The 17,597-nt window shown below is 70.2% G+C and overlaps 4 protein-coding genes across 4 annotated transcripts; 1 reads left to right on the forward strand and 3 right to left on the reverse strand.

Annotated features, from left to right (window-relative positions):
* LOC311218897 (uncharacterized protein) lies at positions 1 to 2,543 on the forward strand. The gene is made up of 2 exons (XM_084301794.1): positions 1 to 661; positions 1,945 to 2,543. The coding sequence occupies exons 1-2, from the start codon at positions 184 to 186 to the stop codon at positions 2,457 to 2,459; spliced, it is 993 nt and encodes a 330-aa protein (XP_084157920.1). The 5' UTR covers positions 1 to 183; the 3' UTR covers positions 2,460 to 2,543.
* A 662-nt stretch (positions 2,544 to 3,205) lies between these two features.
* SHISA4 (shisa family member 4) lies at positions 3,206 to 6,698 on the reverse strand (the record flags this gene model as incomplete). The annotated part of the gene is made up of 6 exons (XM_084301964.1): positions 3,206 to 3,626; positions 3,706 to 3,885; positions 4,198 to 4,331; positions 4,914 to 5,085; positions 5,863 to 6,211; positions 6,636 to 6,698. The coding sequence occupies 6 exons, from the start codon at positions 6,696 to 6,698 to the stop codon at positions 3,580 to 3,582; spliced, it is 945 nt and encodes a 314-aa protein (XP_084158090.1). The 3' UTR covers positions 3,206 to 3,579.
* Positions 6,699 to 6,859: 161 nt separating this feature from the next.
* On the reverse strand, positions 6,860 to 11,516 carry INAVA (innate immunity activator; the record flags this gene model as incomplete). The annotated part of the gene is given in 9 exon segments (XM_084302102.1): positions 6,860 to 6,952; positions 7,690 to 8,266; positions 8,785 to 9,217; positions 9,300 to 9,353; positions 10,126 to 10,354; positions 10,622 to 10,707; positions 10,710 to 10,740; positions 10,832 to 10,944; positions 11,462 to 11,516. Coding segments are annotated over 9 exon segments (1,671 nt in total).
* A 464-nt stretch (positions 11,517 to 11,980) lies between these two features.
* GPR25 (G protein-coupled receptor 25) lies at positions 11,981 to 14,852 on the reverse strand (the record flags this gene model as incomplete). The annotated part of the gene is made up of 3 exons (XM_084301965.1): positions 11,981 to 12,007; positions 12,131 to 12,353; positions 13,846 to 14,852. The coding sequence occupies 3 exons, from the start codon at positions 14,850 to 14,852 to the stop codon at positions 11,981 to 11,983; spliced, it is 1,257 nt and encodes a 418-aa protein (XP_084158091.1).
* Positions 14,853 to 17,597: the final 2,745 nt, after the last annotated feature.

Raw genomic sequence — 17,597 nt, forward strand, 5'->3', positions numbered from 1 at the left:
CCGCAGCGCACCGGGGGCCGGCGGCAGCGGCAGGGGTCGCGGTGCCGCCGCCCGCCCCGCCCCGCTCCCCCCCGCTCCGCTCGGTGCCGGGGCGGCGGCGGCGCAGACAAAGGCGGCGGGGGGCGATGGGCGGCGGGGCGGCGGCATGACCGGGCGGCGGCGGCGGCGGCGGCGGCGGGCAGCATGGCGGCGGCGGCGGGCGGCGCGGCGCGGCGGGGGCTGCTGAAGCGGAAACCGAACTTCACGCTGCAGGAGATCGAGATCCTGATGAGCGAGGTGCTCCGGTACGAGCCGCTGCTCTTCGGCGCCGCCGCCAGCACCGTGAACGCCTACGAGAAGCAGAAGATCTGGTGGCGCATCACCAACAAGATCAACGCCGCCGGCCGCAACCAGCGCGACATCGGCGAGGTGAAGAACCGCTGGCGGGGGCTGCGCCGCCGAGCCAACGACAAAATCACCCGGCACCGGCAGGAGCGGCAGGGCCCCGCCGCCCGCCCCGCCGCGCGCCTCGGCACCGGCCCCGGCCCCGGCACCGGCCCCGGTCCCGGCCCCGGTCCCGGTCCGCCCGAGCTCGGCCCCGGGCCCGCTCCCGGCTGGGGCCTGCGCGCCGCCGCCGGCCTCGACCCGCCGCTGGTCACCGTCGAGGTGGTGACACCGCACGGTGAGCGCACGGGCACCGGGACGGGGGGCGCAGGGTGGGCTGCACGGGGGCAGCGGGATGCGGGATGCGGGACTGGGACCGGGGACCGGGACTGGGGTGCGGGGAGCAGGAGCGGGATGGGGAGAACGGGGACAGGGGGACAGGGATGTGGGGGACAAGGGGGGCAGGACCGGGATGTGGGGTGCTGGGACAGGGGGATGGGGATGTAGGGGGACACAGGACAGCGATGTGGGGGGCAGGAACATGGGGACAGGGGTGTGGGGGCAGCAGGAGCAGGACGTGGGGGCACTGGGAGCAGGACAGGTGCACGGAGGGACCAGGGCAGGGACATGGGCACAGGGACCAGGACTGGGACAGTGATGTGGGAGCACTGGGGCCAGGACAGGGACACAGGAGAGGGGACAGAGACCAGGACAGCAAGGCAGGGACGTGGCAGACAGGAGCAAGGGACGGGGAACCAGGACAGGGAACCAGGACAGTGACAGGAGCACTGAGAGCAGGCCAGGGACGTGGGGGACTTGGACCAGGACAGGGAACTGGGACAGGGCCGTGGGGGCACAGGGATGGGGACAGGGACGTGGAATGATGAGGGCATAGACACAGACATGGGGGGACCAGGACCAAGGAAGGGACAAGGGACAGTGTCATAGGGATGGGAGGATACCAGGATCAGGCCAAGGGCATGAGGGACTGGGACCGAGACAAGGACATGGTGGAGCCAGGATGGGGACACAGGAGAGCAGCACGGGGATGGGGACGTGGGCAGGACCAGCACAGGGACGTGGGGGACAAACATCACGACAGGGACGCAATGGGATCGGGACAGTGACATGGGAGACAGGACAGGGACATGGGGTCACTGGGACTGGGAGAGAGACAAGGGACATGGATGGGGGTGGGCGAGGGGCACAGGGCTGAGGGCACGCAGAGATGTGGGAAGGAGCAGGACAGGGACCAGGGACATGGAGGGGACCAGCTCCAGGACAGGGTCTCACCACCACAGGGCACCTCCCAGCCTCCTGCCCCAAATCCTGGTGGCACCGCACCCCAGCACTGGGGGCTCCCAAAGGCCACCGTGGGGTGGTGGCAGGACAGGGGACATGCATCTGCTGGCACCACCGCTCCAGGCAGCCCAGCGTGGAGCCATCCAGCTGATGTCCACGGGGTGATGGGGCGGCAGCACAGCAGCCCCAGGGCATGTGCTCTGTCCCCACCGGGTGAGAGGGTGTGGGGCTGGGGGTGCCACCAAGGGGTTGACCTGACCACGTTCCCTGCCCGGCCAGGTGTGAAGGAGGAGCCGGTGAAGGAGGAGCCGGTGGAGGTGAAGACGGAGCCTTTCCACGACCCCGCCGACAGCGTCCCAGCGCGGCGGCTGCCCCGTGGCAGCACCCGCCCGCCCGGCGAGGGCTGGAGCCCCCCGCGACCCCCCCAGCCTGACCTCCCCCTGGGCGGCCTGGGCGGGCAGCCGGAGCCGCCGGGCTGCGACTTCCCCAGCATCATCTTCGAGCAGGAGCCCGAGCACCTCAGTGACTGCAGCCTGGGCGAGCCGGGGGGGGCCCCGGGCACGGCGGAGGGGACCCCCGAAAGCGCCCGGCTCAGCCCGGCCGAGCAGCGCCTCATCCAGTGCAACGAGCGGCTGGTGCAGGAGATGCGAGCCTTCCGCCGGGAGTGCGCCGAGAGCCGCCGCGAGACTGCCGCCGTCCTGCGCAGCATCGCCCAGGCGCTGGGCGGCCTCAGCGCCAGCCTGGCCCAGATCCGCGAGCGCTACCTCGGGGGGCCGCCGGCCCCCCAGCCCTGAGCCGGGACGGGCTCCTCCGGCCCCCGCGTCTTTGGTTTCTTTTTTGTCCTCCCACTTCAATAAAACTCAGCACTGGCCCCCGGATCCCTCTCCCTGGGCTCGTTGCAGACGGCTTGCGGGATTTTTTTTTGGGGGGAAGGGGTGCTGGGACCCAGTACCCCCCCCCCCCCCCCCGAGATGGGGCAGCGTCCCGTCAGCCAAAGCACCCGCAGCGGGGCAGGATCCGGCCACTGGAGGAGGGTGAGCACCATGCGGCACCGGTGGCTGCCGGGACGTGGCGGTCCCAAATTTAGCCCCTGTGGCGCGCCGGGCCCCCCCTGCACCGCTGCGGGGTGTGAATCACACCGAAAATAGCTGGGTGAATCACTGCCTGCGCCGCCTGCTCCGCGCCGCTGGCTGGAAAGGGAGGCGCGTCCCGGCCCCCGCCATGCAGGGCGGGTGGGGGGATCGGCCGCCCTGGGTTCAGACTCCCAGATTTGCTGCTTTTTGCCCCAAAATGTCAGCGGGGGTTGTTTTCGTGCCCCGTTTTTGTGCTGGCTCATCCTGGCTGGTTTGGAGGGAAATAAAACATTGTGGGGGAGGGGGAGGGCAAAAATAAATCACCTCTTTTTGGATGGAGAAATGCCTAGAGGGAAGAGGGGAACTGACCCTCCAGGCCCCCCCTCCCAAAAAAAAATAAATTGTGCCCCCCTCCCCATTGCTCCCAGGGCGGGGGGCACAGAGCCACCAACACGATACAACACGTGGGGGGGGGGACACAATTTAATGCCACCCACTTGGGAAGAGCCGAGGGTTCGGGGTGAGCGGGGGTCCCACAGTGCCCCCCCGGTGCCGGCAGGCAGGGGGACCCCCGGCATCGCCCCTCCGTGTGTGGGGCCGCTGGCGCCCGCGGGCACCCACAAAGGTCCCAGTGTGCGGGGCGGGCGTGGGGACAAAAGCAGCTCTGTGCTCCTCGTCCCCACGATGGCCGGGAAGGGCCGGATCCAACCATCAGCCTCACAGGGTGGCGTCACGGCCCGGGGGGGGGGGGGACGACAACGGGGGCCCCCAGGCCGTGCTCACCTGCCACCCATGGGCGCCCCAGGGTGTCACCAGTAGAAGCGGGGTCCCCCCAGGGGGCTCAGGCACCGGGGTAGCTGGGCTGTGCGGGGACGTAGGGCGGTGGTGCTGCGGAGAAAGGGGGGGGGTCAGTGAGGGTACCCCCAAAAAGTTTGCCGTGCTGTTGTAGGGGGGGTGCAGTGCTCACCTGCAGGGTTGTAGACGGGGGGTCCGGAGGGGTACAGCGGGTACTGGGCAGCGGGGCCGACCGGCGGGTACATGGCCATGGGGGTGAAGCCAGGCTGGGGGGGCACAGGGCCAGCTTTGGGGTCCACAGGGAATGGGGCTGGGGGGGGTGCGGGGTAGCTGGCCAGGGGGATCTCGGGGCCTGTGGGAGAGATGGGGCTGGGGCTGGGATCCACGGGGATGGAGCCCAGGGGCTGTGAGCCACTGCCCTGCGCCCCCCTTCCCTACAACCCCCCCGCACCCCAGCCTCCCCCCTGTGTCCCAATCCCTCCCCCAGCCCCTCTGCAGGACTCCCCCACTGCATCCCATATCCCACATCCCTACAGGACCCCACAGCATGCTGAGCCCCCCACACACACACCTTACACCTTGCCAGCCCCACCCCACACCCCAAATCCCTCCCCCGATGTCCCTGCAGGCCCCCAGGTCCCCCTCGCCCCCCCAAGCCCCCCACCTTGCAGGGGGGTGCGGAGGTGCTGCCGGCGCTGGTAGAGGTAGCAGCAGGAGCACATGAAGCAGCAGACGATGGTGGTGACGATGGCGATGAAGAGCACCACGGCCGAGGCGATGCCCGCGATGGTCTTGGGGCTGGGGGACACCGCAGGGACATGGGGGCGCAGGGCCGGGGGGGGGCACCCGGGCAGCCCCCTGCCCTGCACCTACAGCAGTGCCCTCAGCACCGAGGGGCACCCTTGGAGCACCCCCTTGGAGGGGCGGTGGGACGGGGACATCCGGACAGGCACCAGCACCAGGAACCAGTGTCCAGCACCAGCGCCCAGCACCAGGAACCAGGGACCAGGAACCAGGGACCAGGAATCGGGAACCAGTGCTCAGCACCAGGAAAGTGCCCAGCACCAGTGCCCAGCACCCCGTGCCAGTGCCCATCATCAGTGCTCAGCACTCAGCACCCTGTATCCAGCACTCAGGTCACAGCACCCAAAACCAAGCGCCCAGCACCTTTCACTGATGCTCAGCGCCCAGCCCCAGCACTCAGCACCCTGTATCCAGCACTCAGCACACAGCACCCTGCCTAGCACTCAGCACCCAGCATACAACTCCCCAGGACCCACGACCCACACTCAAACACCCAGCCCCATGCACCCATCACTGAAGCTCAGCACCCAGCCCCAGCACCCAGCCCCAGCACCCAGCAGTGTGCAGCCGTGGCACCTGAAGGCGAGGCAGTGGCGCTGCTGGCGCTCGGTGATGAGGCGCAGCGGGTCGCGGCAGCAGTACCGCTGGTGGCACGTGCCGCAGCAGAAGGTGAAGAAGTTGCAGTCGAAGCCGGGGTGCCACGAGCCGTTCCTGTCCACGTACCACAGGCAGTCCTCGTCGCCCGCCGCTGGGGACAGCCGCCAGTCACCGGGGCCTCGGGCGCTGCACCCGGCCACCGCCACCCCGGGGCCCCCAGCAGCAGCCCACGTCCATGGCCCCCAGGTGCTGGCTCGTGGGTGCAGCCTGTGTGTCACTGCCCCAAACCCTGCTCCGTCCTGTCCCCATACCTGCCCCCATCCTGCCCCATGTCCCCACACCTGCCCCCGTCCTGTCCCCACATCCCTGTCCCCCTCTCCACCCTGTCCCCATATCCCCATACCCGGATCCACCCTGTGCAACGCCCCCCCCACACCCTGCTCCGTCCTGTCCCCATGTCCCCATACCTGTCTCCATCCCCTCCCACGTCCCCCCCCGCCCCCCCGCTCTATTTCTGGCCGGAGCCACCTGCGCGCCCAGAATAGCCCCGGGGACGGGGCCCGGGGGCGGCGGGAGGCGAAGCGGCGCCGGTGCCACGGGCAGCAGCCGGGGCCGCCCCCCCCCCCCCCGCCCCGCGCCGCCCTCCCCCGCCCCGTCCCCACGTGGCTCCCCGCGGGACTCCCCCGACGGGAAACTCAGGCACGGGCACGGCCCCCCCGGGCCGGCAGCGCGCAGAGCCCTCGGGAGAGCGGGGTGGGGACACCGGGGGGACACCGGGGGGACAAGGGAGCCGCGCTCCGGTGGCACGGCCGAGGTCACCGGGTCCCACGAGCGGGCGCACCGCGGGCCCAGCCGGTTGGCAACCGGGTCCCCCCACCCCGCGGGGCGCCCCCTCCCGCTCCCACCCCCCCCCCCCGCGTCTCTTTACCCAGCGAGGCGGCCACGGCCACCAGCACGGTCCCGGCCAGGGGCCAGTGGCCACCGGGGGCCAGCGGGCCCCATCCTGGGGGCGGCCGGGGCGGGGGGAGCGGGGCCGGGGTCGGTGCGGCGGGGCCGGTGCAGCCCCGGTGCCGGTGCGGTGCCGGTGCCGGTGGGAGCGCGGTGCCGCCGCAGGCCCGCAGTGACGCCGCAGCCCGGCGGAGCTCGGATCGCTGCCCGGTGCCCCCCCGCGGCGGCCGCCTCCAGCCGCAGCCACCGGCCCCGCGCCCGGCCCCTGCCCGCCCCCGCCGGGCGGAGCGGCACGGCCCCGGCACGGCCCCCGCGTCCCCGCGCCCCTCCTGCGCCCCAGGGCTTCCCTTCCCTTCCCTTCCCTTCCCTTCCCTTCCCTTCCCTTCCCTTCCCTTCCCTTCCCTTCCCTTCCTTCCCTTCCCTTCCCTTCCCTTCCCTTCCCTTCCCTTCCCTTCCCTTCCTTCCTCCCTTCCCTTCCCTTCCCTTCCCTTCCCTTCCCTTCCCTTCCCTTCCCTTCCCTTCCCTTCCCTTCCCTTCCCTTCCCTTCCCTTCCCTTCCCCTCCCCCCAGTGCTGATGGGGATGGGGATGGGAATGGGAATGGGAATGGGGACTGGGGATGGGGACAAGCATGGGGATGGAGGGGACAAATCCCGAGGGGCTGTTGAGGACAGGGAGTGACCACGGGGAGATTCCAAATGACCACGTTTATTAGAGAAAAAAGCCCTAAATACAATGTCTTTGTACCAACAGACCCTCTTGGGGTCACCGATGAGGGGACACGGGACAGCAGGTGGGGGCCAGCCCAGCCACCCCATCCCAGCCCTGGGCACCGCAGGGTGCTGGGGGCAGCTGTGCCTCCCCCCGGTGTCCCCAAGCCCGGGGAGGTGGGGGGGGGGGGCAGGACAGCCCCAGCCCCCTGTTCCCAGTGCCCTGGGCCAGCCAGGCCCGTGCCCCCCCGGGCGGGAGGGGGCCGCGCTCACACCTGTGTGACGATCTCACCGTTCTCAGGCACGTAGACCTGCACGGGCACGCCGTCCGGGGAGCGCCGCAGGACACGGATCGGGGGCGCCTGCGTGGGAGAAGGGGCCCGTGGGTGCCGGGACCCCACCCCATGGTGCCCTGGGGGGCACGGCCCCAGGGAGGATGGGGGGGCTGTGGGGGTGGCAGAGTCTCGGCAGCGAGTCCTGACCTGCCCCGCCGTGGAGCCCCAGAGAGGAGGGGAGTGAGGGCAGCCCCAAAATGTCTGCGGGAACCCTCCTGTCCTTGTGGGAACCTGAGTCCTGCTGGTGGGACCCTGGATGTGGCTATAGGGACCTTCTGCAGCCCCTCGTCCTGCCCCAAAGGGGCTTGAGGACCTCAGTCCTGGCCCCAAAGACCAGATCATGAGACCCTGGTGCTGTCCACAGGATCCAATTCTGCCCTAAGACCCTTCTGGGACCCCCTGTCCTGCCCCAGGAACCCCCTTGGGACCAGCTCCTTTGCCTGGAGATCTTCCCCAGTCCTGTTCCAGGGACCACTGAGGGTCCCCAGCCCCACCTGAAGGACTCTCATGGGTCCCCAATACTTCCCCAGGGGCACCTCGGGACCCTGGCCATGCCCAGGGCCCCCCATAGGACCCCGGTCCTGCCCCACCGCAGCCCCCTGTCCCCGTGCCACCAGCGGGTGACACCACACGTCCCCCACCCACCCGCAGGGCAGCACCCAGGGTGTCCCCACAAGGCGACAGCCACCGCGGTGCCCCCCACCCCGCCTGTCCCCCGCTGTCCCCACCACCACTCCCTGCGCCACCCCGGCCCCGTGCCCTACCTGAGCCCGCAGCGGGGCCCCACGGATGGGGGGGCCGTCACGGGGGGTCCCGCCGCGGGGTCCCCGGAAGGCGCCCTGCCTGTCGAGGGAGTGGGGCCGGGCGCCCCGCAGCCGGGCACGCTGGTGCCATGACTTGAGCTCCTCCGTCACCGCCGCCTTGGAGAGCCCGCGGGCGCCCGCCGGCGCGTAGTCCTTGAGTGAGGGAGTGCGCACGATGCGGCTGTGCGAGGGCACCAGGCGCTGGTAGCGCAGCGGGGCCAGATCCTGCTCGTAGAGGAAAGCCGGGGGGCCGGGGGGTGGCAGGAGCCGGGGGGCGCCCCGGGGGTAGTAACCAGGTTCGGTGAGGGGTGGCGGGGCTGGGGGGCGTGGGAAGGAGACGTCGGGGCTGCTGCTGCCCGGGGAGGTGGCGTGGGAGATGCTGGAGACGTCGGAGATGCTGTCGTCGGAGCCGGAGCGATGCGTGGGGCCGGGGGCCGTCAAGCAGGAGGTGGGCACCGTCACCGTGTAGTACGTGGGGCGGCGGCGGGGAGCGGTGCTGCGGCCCCGCGGCTCACCGGGCTCCCAGCGCGCCTCCACCCTGCGGGCACAAGGGCTGCGGCTGCCTCCTGCCCCGCTCCTCCTGCCCCCGGGACAGGGCGGCCGGGAGGGCGTGGGGTGCTGGCTCCCCGTGGGCTTAGCTCCATCTTCCTCCCCAGGGATCTCTTGCCATCCTCCTCACCCCAGGGTCATCTCCAGCCTCCCCGTGGGGTTATCTCAGCCCTTCTCCCCATGGGTTTGCTCCATCCTCCCCATGGAGGTACTTCCTTCTTCACAAGGGGTTGTCTCCCTCTTCTTCCCCGTGGATCTATTTCCATCCCACCCATGGGATTATCCCTTTCCTCCTACCTATGGGGTTACCTCCATCCTCCCCATGGTTCTATCTCCATCCTCCCCATGGGATTATCCCTCTCCTCCTACCCATGGGGTTACCTCCACCTTCCTTCCCCTCGGTTTCTCTCCTTCCTCCCCATGGGGTTATAACCACCACCCTACAGGGTTATCCCTCTCCATCCTCCTCCCAGGAACCCTCGTCCCTGCTCCGCGCACGGGCCATACCTCAGGGACTGGGATTGTCCCCGCCGGCTCGGTGGCTCCGGGGTGCTCGGGGCGCTGGAGCCCGCCTGCCGGCACAGCACCAGGGTCCGGATGGGGACGAAGCGGTACGGAGGGACATCCGTGGCCCTGGGCGCCAGCGAGACTGTGAGGTCAGGGCTGCCAGGGGCGGTGGTGACAGCAGGTGGGGATGTGGAGCAGCACCGGGACCCCCAGGTTTCGCTGTCCCCAGGGTCATCGCCGACTTTCTTGGCCTTCTCGTAGGGCCCATCGAGGCTGGTTTCCCTCCAGGGGCTGGCAGGTGTGGGTGGGTGCCCCGGCCCCTCCGCCTCAGAGCACTCCTCGGGGACTGAACGGGGCCGTGGGGAGGGGGACGAGGACGGGGACGGAGATGGGGACCCCCGCGGGGTGCTGGGTCCTGGCGGCTGCGTCTCCTCTGCGGGAGAGAAAAAGGGTTGGGGTGGAGGGAGAGGGAATGGGACAGGGCTCTGTGGTGCCCCCCACCAACGGCCCCTTACCCTCCTCCAGCAGGACGGCGTCCGACAGTGAGCTCTCGTCCGAGGCGCTGAGCTCTGCGGGGCAGGGGACAGCGGTGGCACCGGGGGATGGCACCGGGGGCTGGCACCAGCCTGCAGGCCCCGGGGCTGGCAGCGGCCCAGCGCTCCCACGGCCCGGCACCCGCCGCCACCCAGCGCGTCCCCATGGGCCCCCGCTCCCCTCCCGCGCCCGCCTGTCCCGACACGCTCGGGGACGGTGGCGGGACCGGCCGGGCCGGCTCAGCCGAGCCGTGGCGCTCGGGGCAGCTCCCAGCCCTGCCCAGGCGGCTGCTGGCACCCGCCGCGGACGCAGGGTTGGGGTGCGCTCGCGAGGCTGCAGTCCCTGGGGGAGCACAGCGGGGTGCAGTCACTGGGGGGTGTTGGGGTGCTCCCGTGAGGGTGCATCCACCACGGATGAAGGTTTGGGGTGCGTTCACAAGGGCGCAGTGGCTGGGGGGTGTATTGGGGTGAATTCCCCGTGGGGAGGGCACAGAGGGGTGCCTGCACCACAGATGGCATTTTGGGGTGCAGCCATGAGGTGCCTCCATCAGGGATGGGGCTTTGGGGTGCACCCACGGGGGAAAGCGTATCGGGGTGCGTTCAGTGTACCGGTGTGGGAGATTGGGGTGCACTCAGTGGGGCACGACCCCTGGGGACGGGGTGCCAGCAAGCAGTCCAGTGGGGACGAAGGGTCGGGGTGCACCCAGGGGGAGCACTGCGGGGTGCACGCAGCAGGGACGGTGCATCGGGCTCCAAACAAATGAGTCAGTTCCTGACCCCCCCTTAACCGAAGCACCCCCGGCCTCACCCTGAGCACCCCCGGAGCCGCTGGCGGGCAGGGGCCGGTGGCCGGCCAGGAGGCGGCACTGGCTGAGGGTGTTCTCCAGCTCCTTCAGCTTCTTCTCCTCCTTCAGCGCCGCCGTCTTCCTCCTCCGGCGCAGCTGCTTGCTGATGTTCTCCTCCCGGCACAGGCGGTGGGCGGCCTTGGCAATCTGCAGCTGCAGCGCCAGGTCCCGCTCCAGGGCGCTCAGAGGGTCCTGGGGACAGAGGGGACGCTCGGCACCCCCGCACCCCCCTGCCCCGTACCCCAGAGCCACGCGAGCCCGCGGCCACTCACATGCCAAGGGGCGGCTTTGCCTTCTTCACTGGGACGGGCGCGTGGCCCCCCGCACCCCGAGGAGCAGCGCACCTCCCCTGGGACAGGGTGCCGAGGGGTCCCCCGGTCACCGCCTGCCCCTTTTTGGGACCCGCCCCAGCGGTGAAGACCCCCCCCTCCCCGCTTTGCACCCCCGGTCGCCCCTCACCGCCCCGCGCAGCACCAGGGTCTCGTCCAGCTTGAAGGCGGCACCGATCCTGCGCCGCACCTTGGGGGGCTTCTCGCCGGCCTTCAGGGGAACTCGCGGGGCAGCGTCCCCGTCAGCTCCTGGGGACGGCATGGGGACGCTGAGCGGTGGCCGGGGGGGTGGTGGGGGCGGGTGTCAGGTCCCCCCAGGCCCCCCCCGCACCCCGCTCACCGCCTCGCGCAGGCAGAGCCGCCGCAGCTCCTGCACACACGCCTCCAGTGCCTGCTGCTGTCGCCGCACCCGCTGCGCCAGCTCCTTCAGCGGGGACACCGGGCTGCCGGGGCCTGGGCGGACGGACAGACGGATGGACGGATGGACAGACGGGCTGAGGCACAGCCCGATCTCCCGCCTCCCTGCCTCAGTTTCCCCCCCTCTGCCTCCCCGTCGGGCCCCGGTTCCCGGTTCTCCCTCCCGACCCCCGTGGCAGGACGGGTGCCGGCTGTGCCCGTGGCTGCTCTGGCCGTGACTTCCCAGCGGAGGGGGGGGGGGGGGGGGGGCAGGTTTCACCCTGACTCAGCCCAGCCCGCAGCGAAACGCCGCTGAGTCAGAGCCAGCCGCAGACCCCGGCCCCCCCCGGCCCCACTCCCTCCCTCCAGACTGGGAACCCCCAAATTTCCCAACAGCAAATTCCACCCCTTCCTGCCCCCCCCCCCAGCCCCTGCACAGCCCCTTGTCCCCTGGGGGAGGCGTTGGTCGCAAGTTTTTACACCACCGCCGTGCCCCTGGCTGTGGGAGGGGGCACCCATCGCACCCCGGGATGCAGAACCCCTTTGCCCACCCCCCCGGCCCCCCCCTGCTCACCCGAGTGCAGCATGATCCCGCTGTCGGTGTCACTCGCCTCCTCCCTGCCCTCCATGCCGGACCCTGCGGGGTGACAGCGAGCAGACGCCGTGTCCCCCGCGCCAGCCCCTGGCGAGCACCCATGGGTGCTGCCCCCCCCGTGCTCCCCCCAGCCCGCAGCATCGCCCGTACAGCTCCGCCACGGCTGCCGTGCCGGTGGGGGAGGAAGGCGAGGCCGTGTTGCTTTGCCTTCCTGTAGGTCCTACGATAAACAAAGGTGTGCAAACACGTGCCTGGCAGCGCGGGCTGCCGGGATGAGCCCCATCCCAGGGGCAAAGGTGGCGGGGGCGCGGGCCGGTTTCGCTGGGTGCCTCTCCCAGTTTTTATTCCTTCCCCGTCTGGGCTGCAGGCATTTCCCGTGGTGGGGGTGGGCTGCGGGACGTGGGAGCCTGCCCCTAGCCCTGAACCCAGGGTCCCCTCCTTTGGGCAGAGCGGGTGGGATAGGAGCAGCCGGGGGGTGCCAGGGGCTCACGCTGTGCCTCAGTTTCCCCAGTGGGATGAGCCACACTGGTGAACACCCAGGGAAACTGAGGACAGGGCCGGGGGCTCGGTGGGCTGGCTGGGGAGTGTTAGAGGGGCTGGGACCCCCGGTGGGCGCGGGGCTCAGCCAGGGCTGGGGCTCGGCCTTACCCTGGGCGCCGGCGTGGCGGGGCTCCTGGCGCGGGCGCTCGCTGCGGCTCTGCTGCGCCCGGGCTGTGGGGACGTGTTTTGACTTGAGACGCAGGGGAGGAGCGGGGTGAGCAACACCGGCCCCGCCGCCGCAGGGCCTGCCGGCTGCAGGGCTCGGCTCAGCGCGGCGTGGGGCAGCACGGCGTGGCAGGGGTGAGCGTGGCACAGCACGGCGCAGAGCACCCTGGCGTGGCACAGCGTGGCGTGGCAGGGTGCAGTATGGCTTGGAAGAGTGTGGCACGGCACAGCATGGCATGGCATGGCATGGCATGGCACAGCTTGGCATGGAATGGCATGGCGTGGTGCTGGGTGGAGGCCCATCCCAGGGCCAGCAGCACAGGGCCGGTCACAGTGCGGTGGCACCGTCCCCCACCCCTGCCCATGGCCCCTGGCTGGGGACATCTGCCCCGGGGTCCCCCAGATGCCACCGCCATCCCTGTCCCTTCCCGCACAGGGACCTGCTGGGTGCCAGGGAGCCCCGCAGGTTCTGCTGGCCTGTCCTTGTCCCCAGCCCCCCGCCTCTGCCCCCAGGGCCCTTCTGCCTCATGGGGAGAAGCACTGACCCTCCTCCTCCTCCTCGGGCAGGGACAGGGATGGGGAGGGGAAGGGAGAAGGGAAGGGACAAGGGCAGGGGAAGGGTGAGGGGCAGCACAAGCTGTGTCTTGCTGAGCCGAGCCGTGCTGTGCCAGGTTTTACCATGCCGTGCTGAGCTGTGCCATAGCCGGCTGTGTCACGGTGTGCCAGGCTGTGCCGTGCTGTGCCGTGCCATGCCAGGCAGTGCCAGGCCGTGGGAACGGCAGGGCTGCGGCTGCCGGCGCAGTGTGAGATGAATCAGGGTGGCTGGCACGGGCGAGTCAGCCACATCCTGCGCTGCTGCATGGGGCAGGTGGTGGAAAGTGTGCCTCAGCCGTGCTGGCAGGTGCCACGGGCTGCAGGGACGGGGACAGGCACAGGGACGGCAGTGGGGTGCGGCAGGACCACCCACCCTGCTGCAGCATCCTCAGCCCTGGGGGGGAGCGCGTGGTGGTCCCTGAGGAGGAACTGAGCAAAGAGCGGGGCTGAGACCTGGCACGTGGGGCCCTGCACCAAAAAAGGGTGAATTTGAAGAGAAATGGCTCAGGGCTCCGCTGGGAGGGCACGGGACTGTCCCCAGCGCCTGGGGACGCACCATCGCCCACGGCTCAGTGTGGCCCAGCTCAGCCCCGCGGCAGCTTTATTCCCCAGGCAGGCTGTGAAAAAGAACTCCACAACCGACACCGCTGTTGGTACGCCTACAGCTGTATTCGTTTTCTGTAAGACCAGAAGCAACCGGAGGCGCTGCCCAAGCCGTCCCGTTTAGCTCCGAGCCTGGCAGTGTCTGTGCAGCGGTGCCTTCTCGGTGGGACCTCACTCGCTGCCCGCACGGCCGCAGCTGCAGCTTTCTGCCCACACCGGGACGGCGCAGAAACCAGGATGGGACGGGACAGCGCGGCCAGGGGCTGCCCCTCGGGACCCCTTTGGAGCAGGTGAGCGCAGCGCTCGGGGGGGCTGGAACCACTGCTGGGGCACCAGGGCTTCTCCCAGGAGGGGACAAACCTCAGCGACCGCTTTGCCGAAGCATCCAAGCACCCCCCTGGCTCTGTACCGACAGCAACCTCCCCCCCCCCCAGCCCATTCGCGTCCCCGTCCCCCCTTACGTGCCTGGCCGGGGGCTGGGGACCGGGGGGAGCTTGGTCCCGCTGCCGGGCGAGGGGCTGGAGGCGGTGGTGGAGGGGGGGGTCCTGGCACCGAGGGCGGGTGGGCAGCGGAGGCGCGGGTCCATCAGGGCGTAGATGACGGGGTTGACGCAGCTGTTGGCGAAGGCCAGGCAGGTGCTGGTGGCCACCACCCAGCGCAGGGTCCCCTCCTGCCCCGCCGGCAGCACCAGCGTCCCCTTGGCCAGGAGGAAGAGGAGCACCTTGCAGGCGTTGAGGGGCAGCCAGGAGCAGACGAAGGCCGCGACGATGGCGACGATGACACGGTGGGAGCGCCGCACGCCCCTGCCCAGCCGCACGTGCCGCTGCAGGCGGCAGTAGATGGAGCAGTAGCAGAACAAGATGACCCCCAGGGGCAGGAGGAAGGTGAGGAAGACCATGGCCAGGCTGAAGTCCTCCCCGTCCTCGTCCCAGCAGTCGTCCCCGTCCAGCCGCCGGTACCACAGCGCCGGCGCGCCCAGCAGGAGGGAGACGGCCCAGATCAGCCCGCAGGCGAGCAGGACGTGCCGCCTGGAGCCCGCCCGCCTGGTGTCCAGCACCTTCCAGATGACCAGGTAGCGCTCCACGCTGAGCGCGGTGAGGAAGAGGATGCTGGAGCAGCGGTTGACGCTGATGGCGTAGCTGCTCGCCTTGCACAGCCCTTCCCCGAGCAGCCACCGGTTGCCCCGCGCCCCCGCCGCCACCCAGAAGGGCAGGGTGCAGACAAAGACGACGTCGGCCACGGCCAGGTTCAGCACGAAGGTGTCCACCGCCCTCCTGCCGCCGCTCCTCTTGGCCAGCAGCACGATGACGAAGAGGTTCCCTGCGAAGCCAAGGAGGAAGATGAAGGAGTAGAGGACGGGGATGGCAACGGTCGTGAAGAGCTGCTCCAGGCTCCCCGTCGCGTTGCTGCCCGCCAGGTACTCGTAGTCGGCCGAAGCCTCCGGCTCCTCGGTGGCCTCGGGAGCCATGGGGGTGGCCGAGCCCCGGGTGCCCCCCCTGTGCCTGGGTGGTGCTGGCGGTGCCCGGCAGTCGGGTTGTTGATCTGAGCTCTGCTCAAAACAGGCTTCTGCACTTCCTTTCGTACGGGGCAGGGTCCGTGGGGTGGATGGGTGCCGGCAGGCACGAGGTGAGCCGCAGTTAATTTTGGAAACAGAAAAACAACGAGAAAAACAGCCAGAGCACAGTGAGCCCCGGGAGGAGGGTGCAGGATGGCTCCATGCCCACAGGGACGGGCAAAGCCCCGGCAGTGCCGGCCCCGGCCCCATTCCTCAGCCCTGGGGGGCACCAAGCAGCAGCCGCGGCTCCGTCATGCTCAAACCTCCACATCCCCTTCCCAGACACATCTGGTTAGCAAAAACTGCACAAAAGCCTTGGTTTTGTGGTGTTGTTTTTATTTTTTTTTCTTTTTTTTTTTCTTTTTTTTTTTTCTTTTTTTAATTTTTTTTTTTATATATTTTTTTTTCCCAAATGCACAGCAGCAGGTGCAGGGGCTGTGGTGGGAGCCAGCACCCGTGCCCAGGCCCTGCCAGCTCATTCCAGCCCCAGGCACTCTGGTTCTCAGCACAGGGGGCACCGAGAAGCGATGCCCGCGGCCGCCCACGGCCACAAGTGCTCCTGGAATGACAACACCGGGCTGCGGGCACGGGACGGGGCCGTGGGAGCGCTGCGGAGCCCCGGTGGCACGGGGGGGGGGAGGAGAGGAGGCACCGACCCCGCGTGCGAGGCCTCCTGCACCCAACGGCCGTGAACACCCACAGCCCTGCACCACGGCCCCAAACCCCAAACTGAGAGGGGCCGGGGATGGGAGTGGGGCCGGGGTGCAGCCAGGAGGGGGGCACCCACCCCAGGGACACCACGAGCTGCTCTGCTGGGTGCCCTGTGCTGTCACCTTCCTCTTCTGAGCCCCTCCTGTCCCCGTGACTTGGCCTCCCTTAACCTCCCCTCGCCCCGTGCGGCCTCCCCCGGCCATCCCCCGGCTCCTGCCCCCCCTCGGGCACTCCTCGGCCCCTGGCCCAGCAGCTCGGCTGTCGCCCGGCCGCCCCCATGGCCCGGCCTCCCCCACCCAACCCCACCGTGAGGCCTCCTCCAGCTGTGGGGTGGTGAGCGGTGGGAGGGGGGGGGGGGTGCACAGATTGGGGAGATGGGGGGAAGGAAAGGGTGGGGGGGGGGGGGGATGGAGGGAGGGAAGGGAAGGGAAGGGAAGGGAAGGGAAGGGAAGGGAAGGGAAGGGAAGGGAAGGGAAGGGAAGGGAAGGGAAGGGAAGGGAAGGAAGGGAAGGGAAGGGAAGGGGAAGGGAAGGGAAGGGAAGGGAAGGGAAGGGAAGGGTGAATGGGTGGATGGATGGGTGGATGGGTGGATGTGTGTGTGGGTGGGTGGATGGATGGACGGACGGACAGATGGATGGATGGATGGGTGTGTGGATGGATGAAAGGATGGATGGATGGGTGGTTGGACAGGCAGATGGACAGATGGATGGACAGACGGATGGATGGACGGACGGATGCAGGAAGGCAGTGTGCATGCAGGACGGGGTGCAGACACGTAGTGCTGGGCGAACAGACGGGGGTCAGCGGCCAGCAGGGGCCTCCCCCGCCCCCCGGAGCCGTTTCTGCAGCCGCTGCTCGGGCTCGCAGGGTCCCGGCCGCACCCGCAGCGCTGGGCTCGGTACCGGGGCCGCCCGCCGGGGCCCGTCCTGTCCCCGGGGGCCGTCCCGGGGAGGCCTCACGGGGCTGGAGCCCCCCCGTGTGTGTGTGTGTGTGGGGGGTGACCGTGAAGGAGATGGGGGGGGGCGCAGCGCGCGCTCCCGACGCTCGGTGGAGCCGCGGGGCCGCGCCGCTCGCTCCTGGCGGGGGCGTCGGCCGCGCGCATGCGCAGAGCGCTCGGGGCCGGGGCGGCGCTGAGGCAGGGCCCCGGGGCCGCCATGACCAACGGTGAGCGGGGGGGGGGGGGGGCGGCGGGAGAGCTGGGGGGGGGGGCTCCGTGCCCGGTGCCCGGTGCCGGTGGCGGTGCCGGGACGCAGCCGTGCCCCGCAGTGTACTCGCTGGACGGGCTGCTGGTGTTCGGGCTGCTCCTGGTGTGCACCTGCGCCTACCTGCGGAAGGTGCCGCGGCTCCGCGCCTGGCTGCACGGAGAGAGGAGGGGGCTCGGCGGGGTCTGCTACAAGGGTAGGGGGGGGACGGGGCCGGGACACCGGGGGGGTGGGATGGGACGGGGAGCTGGGACGGGGACGCGGCTTGGGGACGTGGCACGGGGGACGTGGGGCTCCAGGATGGGGGACACGGGGCTGCAGGGGGGGCGTTTGGGGGTGTGGGGCTCTGATACGGGGACGGGGGGCTATGGGGGGGGCAGGGGGCTGGGGGCGTGGGATGGGGGCATGGGGATGCAGGGGGGGGGTGGGGCTGCAGGGGGAACATTTGGGGCTGTGGGGTTTTGACATGGGGACAGGGGGCTCCAGGATGGGGACAGCAGTTGGGGACACAGGGCTGGCACAGGGACAGCTGGGGACATGAGGTTGGGAGATGGGGACACGGGGCTCCGGGATCGGGACATGGGGCTGGGGGCATGGAATGGGGACACGGGACTGCAGGGCAGGTATTAGGGGATGTGGGGTTCTGACATGGGAACGTGGGGCTCTGGGATGTGGATGTGGGTTGGGGATGTGGGATAGGGGACCAGGGGCTCCAGGATGGGGACATGGGGCTGCGGGGGGGGGC

The sequence above is a fragment of the Netta rufina genome (genome assembly GCF_964035555.1).
Source record: "Netta rufina genome assembly, chromosome: 26".
NCBI lineage: Eukaryota > Metazoa > Chordata > Aves > Anseriformes > Anatidae > Netta > Netta rufina.

Coding starts and splice junctions, on each gene's coding strand:
- LOC311218897 (XM_084301794.1), top strand. CDS start 184: ATGGCGGCGGCGGCGGGCGGCGCGGCGCGGCGGGGGCTGCTGAAGCGG. Junction 662..1,944: donor CGAGGTGGTGACACCGCACG/GTGAGCGCACGG, acceptor CTGCCCGGCCAG/GTGTGAAGGAGGAGCCGGTG.